Here is an 8,463-nt window from a genome sequence, read left to right as displayed (position 1 = left end):
AAGCACCAGAGCACACCTCAGCTCTGGCTTATGGTGGTGTGGGGGGACTGAACCTGGGACTTAGGAGCCTCAGGCATGAGAGTCTGTTTGCATAACCATTATGCTATCTCCCCCATCCCATTCCTCAGTTTTCCACATAACAATTCAACTCCCTCTAGGTCCTCCTCTCATCATGTTCCAGGACCTGAACCCCCGCCCCAGCCCAGAGTCCTTTACTTTGGTGCAATCCACCAGACCCCCCACTTTGGGGTGCGGCTCCTTCTCTCCCAGTCTTTTCTTCACTATGGGGGATCTGCAAAATGAAATTTGGTGTCTGGCAGGACAGAACTACCTTTGGGAGTCTCCATGGTGGTGGACTGTCCTGGCAGCCTAGTATCACTTAGCCCCCAGGCAGCCACATTTGGGGATGTGGTGACCCCCTTTTCAGCTACTTCTTCTACACCTGGTTCAGAGCTCTCACATTTTGGAAGGGTCTTCTCTGCAGGCCCCATTCCTGGACTCTTGTAGCTAGTGACCTTGGCCAGACCCTGGAGATGGGTTCCAGGAAGGCCACCCAGGCTGTCCAGGGTCCTTTCCCCAGTGTGCCCAGAGTGCTCACCCCCATCTGAGTGCACAATCAGTCCTGGCACAGGACTGATTGGGCTGAGCTTTCCAAGCTTGGGGTCTCTGCTCTTGACTGGGGGATGCTCCTCGGAGTACCTGGTCACCCCACTCCCGGTGTAGGTTGACTCAGGTGGTCAGTCCTTGTTGCAGGCCAGTCTCCTGTCCCAGATGGGACCTGGGGCAACCTAAGGGACAACCCAGGCTCAAGATCCCCTCAGACAAAAATCCTGCTGCTCTTGGTAGCTGCGCAGGCCAGAGCATGGGGCAGAAGGAAAATCGCCCATCTGTGCAGGGCAGCTTTGGTTCCAGCCAGTGGGGGCATGTGATATTGGCAGGGGGATACTGAGGCCTCAGCTGGAGCCATTTCCTTCCCTTCCCTGGCGATGGGGGTTCTCCATCAGGGGCCCCACCTGCTGGGAGCAGATGCCCCCAAATGAGTCCACACTGGCTATGAGGAGAAAGAACACAGGCAAAGAGGAAGTGGCAGTGTTTACTGTTTAATTGGTGGTGGTGAGATCCACTCAAGGGTGGGTGAGGCAGCAAGATTGGGGCTGGAGGCAAGGCTTCTCTGTGGAATGAGCTGGCCACTCAGGGCTCCCAGGAGGTAGCGGGTACCCCACCTCTGGTCTTCTTCTTGTGGCAGGCAGGCAAGTCACTCAGCGACTACTTCGTTTCTGCCACAGAGACAACTCAGCTGGCCACAGTGTCCCCTCACCCTATGTGCCCCCCCCATCACGCTGTCACTCACCATCCAGGATGTGGAACTGGTCAGTGGTGTCACAGAAACCTAGGAGCCAGGAAGGGGTCAGGGGACACTGGGGACAGGAAGGTTAATGGTAATGACAGGGGACACGGGAGGGTTGAGACACTCACCATATTTGGGAAAGAACAGGATATGGTCCTGAGTCAGGTTGGCACGCTGGACACGCTGTTCAAAGGCATCTAGGACCGAGTCATCCACAGGGAGCAAGCGGGCTGTGGGACAGGACGCTGGGGTCTGAGGGGCTGAGTGTGGGGGACCTGTGCTCTGGGGTCAAGGCCCATCTACCCTGCCCCTCTCCCATCCTGTCTCTCCCTGCTCTATCTGTGTCCCCCTCCTAAGGTCTGAGCCTCCTCTGGGAGTCCCCTGGGGTTTCTGTCTTGGATTGGGTGAGGACGGGGTCATGACACAATGCAGAGCCCTGGACCCCTGGCCAAATGCAGAGCCGCCCACTAGGACACACCATACAACTTCACCGACAGTCGCCGCGCCCGCTGGAGGTACAGGATGGCAAAGCTCCTGTAGTCTGTGTCTTCCACCACCACGTCCACCACCCCAAGGGCACCTCGGGCTGCAGGTGGGGGACAGTCACGTGCCGCTCAGCCCAGCACTCAAACCCACCCTCACCCACATGAGCTATGGTCTCACCTTGGAGCAAGAAGCGGCCTGGCGCCCCAGTGCCTTCGTGTCGCTGCCTCACCTCCCAGCAGATGCCATCCCTGGTTGAGAGGTGAGAGCACAGCACATTTGGGGACCCCAACCTCAGTGGCCATGTGGCCACTCGTTCAGGTCACAGATAGTCTTGGGTCAGGTTGTGGGGTGGGGTGGGGGCTGGAGGTTGGGGACCAAGCAGGAGTTGGGACAGGCATGGGGACAGGAACTGGGCTCAGACTCACAGCTTGCGGAAGGTGCTGACCACCATGGCTTTGCCCTGGGGAGCCACCTGCAGTGTGGTGGCCTCAGTCCTGTGTCCCTGCTCCTGCAGGAAGCGGCAGGAGGAGGCCACGGCCACCAGGAGCCATTTCCCTGCAAACTGAAGGCAGGCCACTGTGAGGGATCTAAGGAACCCTGCCTCCCCTCCCAACCCATTCCCCCCCTCCACCCTACCTGCTGGAGATCAAAGTTGGCCTTGGGCCGGATGGACTCAATGGGGGAGGGGGACCCTTGGGGTCTGCGAGAGCGCTGGCTCAGGGAGTTAGCTGTCAGGAGGACAGTAATAAAGAGTACAATCATGGGGGGTGGCATGGTGGCAGTGACAGTGCCGCTGAGACAGGAAGAGCCCGAGGTCAGGGCAGCCAGTCCCTGGGTCAGAAGTCCACTGTCCAGCGCCACCCAGGAGCAGGGTCATAAAGTCCAGGTCAGTCTTTTCTCCTCCCCAAACCAACCTGGGCCAGGGCGCCAGCATCCTCATGGGTTCAGGTGTCCTGAAACCTGATCCCATCGCTGCACTTCACAGGGTCCCTACTTCCTGTGTACAAAGTCGGGTTAACCTCTGGCCCTTGTCACCACCCCACCCCAGTTTTCCACTATGGCCACTGCTCCGCCCTTTGCACACATATTTCCCTTCCACTGCCAAAAACTCTTGATAGAGCAACAGGACTTCTCTCCACAGCGACGAACATTGATCTCCTGAGGCCACTTGCTCCGGGAAGGTCTGCGGGGATCGTGGGTAATGGGTGTCGGTCGAACCCAGCTCCCTTAAGACTCCTAAAGCACGGACCACGGTTGCCGCAGCCCCTTCCCGCCGCCAGGGGCGCTGTTTGGAGAGTCGAAAAATGCGCACGTTCTCTAAGAGGCGTGGTCCCGCCCATGGGTGAGAAGCGCAGGCGCAGCGAAAGTTGGGGCGAGTAGCCTATCGCTCGGCGCTCAGCACTATCGATGTCTCGGGGCTCTTGCTGTCGGCCTGGCGGGTTCCATCATAGAGACGCGGCGGCCGGAGCGGCGGTGGGGGCGGAAGAGGGTCTACCCGCAGAGGCCCAGCGCCAGTGCGGGGGTAGCGCATCGGGGCGGAGGCGGCCGCGGTGAGTGCGCCCGCCCCGGGGGTGTTGTCACCAGGCTGGCCTGGAACCCGGCCACACACCCCGGTCCCCGTCCTGAATCCAAACACAAACATTCGGCCGCAGAACCCAACCCCCGGATCTGATCCCCAGCCCGGAACCAGACCGTGATCCCCAGACCCCCCTGAAACTCAGAACCCCACTCTGGACCCAGCCCAGACTCCAGGACCCCCGTTCTGACCTCCAAACCCTGATCCCGAACTGGGACCCCCCCCCAGTTCCCCCCCCCAAACGCTAAAGCCTGGTGGCAGACCCCTGCTAATGAATGAGTCTCCAGCTGTGGGTCCTGGAGCACCGACCCCGGCGGCCCCTCGGGAGGGGGTGGCCTGTGGGCGCCCCGCGAGCCCCGCCCGCAAGGCCCCAACGGGTGGGCCTGTGTCCGCGCTCGCTTTGCCCTCACTGCCGGCTTCCTCCGGGCAGCCGGGCTGAGGCCTGTGACCCTAGCGACCTCTCGCCGCCTTTGGGAAGGGCCTCGGTCCCATGCACACAGCTCCAGAGCCTGGGGGCGGCAAGGTTGGAGTGATGAGTGTCAGTTTCTCAATCATTGGCCAGCCGGGGTGGCCACCAGCCCTGGTACCCAAACGTTTCAGAGGCCTACGTTGAGGGGGAGGTCAGCGGACCCGGCTTGGAAGGCCTGTTCCAAGAAGGGGACCTTTTGGGGCTGAGGGTGAATCTGGGTCTCTAAGGGCTGCCCTATGCATCCCTTTGGCTGAGCCCAGCCATGTGTCTGCCTCCTGGCACCAGGAAGTGTTGGGGCTTGCAGGGCTAGGGAGAATGACTGGAGTGTGACTGTCCAGGGTGGTGGAAGAAACTGTCCCAGCCTGACTGGGCAGTGCCAGCTGTCACATTGCACATGCTCAGTCTCTGGAATGGCCAGCGGGTACAGTTGAGGCTGTAGGAGTAGAGAGGCTGCAGCCCCACCTTCGGTTGGGGGGCCTTGTCCTTGCCACCCTCTGGCAGCTAAGGGGGTTGCACATGGGTTTCAGGGCCGCCTGGGCAGAATGTCACAATGGACGAGGGGGGCACACCCCTGCTTCCTGACAGCCTGGTTTACCAGATCTTCCTGAGCTTGGGTCCTGCTGATGTGCTTGCTGCTGGGCTAGTGTGCCGACAATGGCAGGCAGTGTCTCGGGACGAGTTCCTGTGGAGAGAACAGTTTTACCGATACTACCAGGTGGCCCGAGATGTGCCCCGACACCCAGGTCAGTGCCTGTTCCCCATACAAGTCCCAGAATTTTCCTAGGAGGCGCTGCCTAGCCATTTTCAGACCAGGGCACCCCCCCCCCCCCCACTGGGCATGGCTCATAGTGGTGATCCTGCCTCACACCTTGAGCTCAGGCCTGGTAGGGAGGTGGCAGGCTGCTAGGGCCTCATGGGGTTGGGGGTGAGAGGGCACCCTAAAGAGCTTAAGCACTAGTGTGGTTCAGGACAGAGTTGGCCCCTGTACTCAAGGGCCCTGGCCTCTAGTGTGGGAAGGCAGGCTGGGCTCTTAGCAGTGACTACTTTTACTTGCTGCCCCCCCCCCACACACACACACATACTCCAAACAGCGGCTACATCCTGGTATGAGGAGTTCCAGAGACTGTACGATGCAGTGCCCTGTGTGGAAGTGCAAACTCTCAAGGAGCACACAGACCAAGTCCTACACCTCAGCTTCTCCCACTCTGGCTACCAGTTTGCTTCTTGCTCCAAGGACTGCACCGTGAAGGTAGCAACAGCCTAACCATAGCCAGCCAACCCAATGGGCAGGGAGGATCAGATAGAGGTGACAAGACCCAGTGTAGGCCGGACCCTACAGGACAGGAGTCTGGGATGGGCACCCTAATATCCAGTGGAGAGGAGAAGGTCCTCTACTGAGCCCTTTGCCCTAGAGCACCAGGGTTAGTCCTGGGGACTTGGTGCCTGCATAGTGAATCCACTGCTCCTAGTGGCCATTTTCTTTTTTAACCAGAGCACTGATCTGGTTTATGGTGGTGTGAGGGATTGAACCTGGGACTTTGGAGCCTCAGTCATGAGAGTCTCTTTGCATAACAATTATGGTATCTACCCCCACCCTACCTTTTATTTATTAATTTATTTTTATTTTATTTTTGCTTCCCCCGTTGTTGCCCTTGTTTTTTTCATTGTAGTTATTATTGTTGTTATCTATGTCATTGTTGGATAAGACGGAGAGAAATGAAGAGAGATGGGAAAGACAGAGAGGGGGAGAGAAAGACACCTGCACACCTGCTTCACCGCCTGTGAAGCGACTTCTCTGCAGGTGGGGGGCTGGGGGCTCGAACCTGAATCCTTACACAGGTCCTTGTGCTTCGCACCATGTGTGCTTAACCTGCTGCGCTACCGCCCAACCCCCTTTTCCCTTTTTAAAAAATATTACTATTGGATAGAGAAATTGAGAGGGGGCATATAGCGAGGGAGAGAGATTGAGACAGACACCTGTAGCCCTGCTTCACCACTCGTAAAGCTTTCCCCCTGCAGATGGGGACAAGGGGCTCGAACCCAGGCCTTTGCACATTGTAATGTGTGCTCAACCAGGTGCACCACCACCTGGCCCTCTGTCAACTCTTAAACCCCCCAACCCCTGTCCCTCAGATATGGAACAACGATCTGACTATCTCGCTGCTGCATAGTGCAGACATGCGGCCCTACAACTGGAGCTACACCCAGTTCTCCCAGTTCAACCAGGACGACTCCCTGCTGCTGGCCTCGGGAGTGTTCCTGGGGCCCCACAACTCCTCATCAGGCGAGATTGCAGTCATCAGCCTAGGTGAGAACTAGGGTGTGAGCTCCCCAGCTGGCTTTACCTCTGTCCCTGCTCTGTCTGGCCCCTCTGACCATGTGCCCTCCCCACCTCCCCCCAGACACCTTTGTACTGCTGTCCCGGGTGCGCAACAAGCCATATGACGTGTTCGGCTGCTGGCTGACAGAGACCAGCCTCATCTCCGGGAACCTGCACCGCATTGGCGACATCACCTCCTGCTCTGTGCTCTGGCTCAACAACGCCTTCCAGGTGCGGGCGGGGCGCGCTCCTGCTGCCAGCGCCCCCTCCTCAGCCCGGTGCCCACCCCCCTGTGCTCCCCCTCAGGACGTGGAGTCAGAGAACGTGAACGTGGTGAAGCGGCTTTTCAAGATCCAGAACCTCAATGCCAGCACCATCCGCACCGTGATGGTGGCCGACTGTAGCCGCTTCGACAGCCCTGACCTCCTGTTGGACGCTGGTGACCCTGCTGGGCCCCCCTGCCGAGTCTTTGACCTGGGCATCGAGGATGAGGATGAAGATGAGGAAGCAGCAAGCCCTGGTCCAACCCGTGCCAAGGAGGGGCTGAGGCGCTTGCTGGATGGCATCCTGGAAGGGGGTGCACAGCCCCCACTGTCAGAGCGTGCCCTAGAGACAAAGGTGGCTGAGCTACTGGCCCAGGGTCGCACCAAGCCCCCCGAGCGTGGGACAGCTGGAGCCCTCAACAAACTCCTCATCTTCACCACTGGCTGCCTCACCTACTCACCTCACCAGATAGGTAACAGGCAGCGCCCCTCCGAGCCCTGGCCCTCGAGGGTGCAGCTTCCTGGGGTTTGGGGCAGGGTGATGTATAGGCTGCCCTGGCCTGCATGTCCCACCGGGGCCTACCCTCCATTTCTGTATGATTCATGGAGGCCAATGAGGGGGAGTGAAGGCTGGTAGATCCCCTAGGCCTGGCAGCACATAAGTTGTTATAGGGAGTTCCCAGGCCCAGGCCTCAGTGTCAGGGGCTGCCCTCACCTGGCCATCCCATAGGCATCAAGCAGATCCTGCCACACCAGATGACCACGGCGGGGCCTGTGCTGGGTGAGGGCCGGGGCTCCGACGCCTTCTTCGATTCCCTGGACCACGTCATCGATGTGCACGGACACATCATTGGCATGGGTCTGTCCCCCGACAACAGGTGGGCCCCCGTGGTGTCCTGGGGAGGTGGGCCTGGAAGGTGTCCTGGCTTTGCGAGCAGCACGCCCTTTGCCCAGGTATCTGTATGTAAACAGCCGCGCCTGGCCCAGTGGCTCAGTAGTGGCCGACCCCATGCAGCCGCCACCCATCGCTGAGGAGATTGACCTGCTGGTATTTGACCTCAAGACCATGCGAGAGGTGAAACGGGCTCTGCGGGCACACCGTGCGTACACGCCCAACGATGAGTGTTTCTTCATCTTCCTGGATGTCAGCAGGGACTTTGTGGCCAGGTAGGAGGTACCTGGGGTGTCCTGGGGCCTGAGCTGGAGCTGGGCAGCCCTGGAGCTGGGCTTCATTCTGCTGTGTTGCAGTGGGGCTGAGGACCGGCATGGCTACATTTGGGACCGTCACTACAACATCTGCCTGGCCAAGCTGCGGCACCAGGATGTAGTCAACTCAGTGGTCTTCAGCCCCCAGGAGCAGGAGCTCCTGCTGACGGCCAGCGATGATGCCACCATCAAAGCTTGGCGCTCCCCACGCACTGTGCGTGTCCACCAGGCCCCACGCCCACGCCCACGCCCCTTCTTCTCCTGGTTTGCCAGTCAGAGGCGCTGAGGGCTGGAATGCTGCTCACAGGAATGTCCAGGTTATGCTCTGCTCTGCTGCCAGGACCCCATGGGAACCCTGGGCTTTGCCGGTGGCCAAGTTGCTATCTACAGTGCAGGGGAGGGGGAAGGGCAGAGAAGCTGGCAGTAGGTGATGCCATAGGGAGGGGCCTTGGGGTTGCAGGCAGGGGCAGCCCAGCCCCACCTTGCTCTCTCTCTCTCTCTCTCTCACACACACACACACACACACACAAACACACACACACACGCCTCCCACAGCTGTGATGCTCAGCACAGGGTACACAGGACACTGAGATTCTGCTCTTCACTACCCTCTTTCTGGCCTGCCAGTCAGCATGACAGGCACTTTGGCTGGCCTGGGGGCTCCCAGGCACCCCACTCTGGAAACTTGTTTGTATACCAGCAAGGCTGGTGGTGTGGTCAGTTGGCCATAGGCCCAGGCGAACTGCATGTCACTCATCAGCTATCCAGGGCCTGAATAAACAGCTGGCAACAGCA

At 59.4% G+C, this 8,463-nt stretch overlaps 2 protein-coding genes across 9 annotated transcripts; one reads left to right on the top strand and one right to left on the bottom strand.

The window, feature by feature from the left end:
* Nucleotides 1-1,087: 1,087 nt before the first annotated feature.
* On the bottom strand, nt 1,088-3,828 carry C8G (complement C8 gamma chain). 4 transcript variants are annotated; one of them, XM_060199414.1, is made up of 8 exons: nt 3,674-3,828; nt 2,471-2,562; nt 2,260-2,396; nt 2,012-2,082; nt 1,827-1,934; nt 1,477-1,578; nt 1,352-1,390; nt 1,088-1,277 (listed from the first exon to the last, which is right to left on the bottom strand). In XM_060199414.1, the coding sequence occupies exons 3-8, from the start codon at nt 2,283-2,285 to the stop codon at nt 1,267-1,269; spliced, it is 357 nt and encodes a 118-aa protein (XP_060055397.1). In that variant the 5' UTR covers nt 2,286-2,396; nt 2,471-2,562; nt 3,674-3,828; the 3' UTR covers nt 1,088-1,266. The 4 variants fall into 4 exon arrangements, with proteins under 4 accessions (XP_060055397.1, XP_060055395.1, XP_060055396.1 ...); XM_060199412.1 differs by lacking the exon at nt 3,674-3,828 and adding an exon at nt 3,602-3,620; XM_060199413.1 differs by lacking the exon at nt 3,674-3,828 and adding an exon at nt 2,984-3,002.
* On the top strand, nt 3,205-8,463 carry FBXW5 (F-box and WD repeat domain containing 5). 5 transcript variants are annotated; one of them, XM_060199409.1, is made up of 9 exons: nt 3,205-3,384; nt 4,465-4,622; nt 4,971-5,128; nt 6,013-6,187; nt 6,282-6,430; nt 6,506-6,935; nt 7,193-7,340; nt 7,417-7,629; nt 7,711-8,463. In XM_060199409.1, the coding sequence occupies exons 1-9, from the start codon at nt 3,242-3,244 to the stop codon at nt 7,952-7,954; spliced, it is 1,818 nt and encodes a 605-aa protein (XP_060055392.1). In that variant the 5' UTR covers nt 3,205-3,241; the 3' UTR covers nt 7,955-8,463. The 5 variants fall into 5 exon arrangements, with proteins under 5 accessions (XP_060055392.1, XP_060055391.1, XP_060055394.1 ...); XM_060199408.1 differs by having other exon boundaries at nt 6,282-6,935; XM_060199410.1 differs by having other exon boundaries at nt 3,260-3,384; nt 4,407-4,622; nt 6,282-6,935.

Source organism: Erinaceus europaeus, chromosome 10, assembly GCF_950295315.1.
Source record: "Erinaceus europaeus chromosome 10, mEriEur2.1, whole genome shotgun sequence".
Classification (NCBI taxonomy): Eukaryota; Metazoa; Chordata; class Mammalia; order Eulipotyphla; family Erinaceidae; genus Erinaceus; species Erinaceus europaeus.
The sequence above is the reverse complement of the archived record's forward strand: the minus strand, read 5'-3'. Positions and strand labels throughout refer to the sequence as shown.

Excerpts from the sequence above, each read along its gene's own strand:
- C8G (XM_016187449.2), bottom strand. The coding sequence starts at position 2,608 with ATGCCACCCCCCATGATTGTACTCTTTATTACTGTCCTCCTGACAGCT. Across the intron at positions 2,397-2,470 it reads CCAACTTTGATCTCCAGCAG|TTTGCAGGGAAATGGCTCCT; the intron begins GTAGGGTGGAGG and ends GCCTGCCTTCAG. Across the intron at positions 1,579-1,826 it reads ACTGTCGGTGAAGTTGTATG|CCCGCTTGCTCCCTGTGGAT; the intron begins GTGTGTCCTAGT and ends CCTGTCCCACAG.
- FBXW5 (XM_060199408.1), top strand. The coding sequence starts at position 3,242 with ATGTCTCGGGGCTCTTGCTGTCGGCCTGGCGGGTTCCATCATAGAGAC. Across the intron at positions 4,623-4,970 it reads AGATGTGCCCCGACACCCAG|CGGCTACATCCTGGTATGAG; the intron begins GTCAGTGCCTGT and ends TACTCCAAACAG. Across the intron at positions 7,630-7,710 it reads AGCAGGGACTTTGTGGCCAG|TGGGGCTGAGGACCGGCATG; the intron begins GTAGGAGGTACC and ends GCTGTGTTGCAG.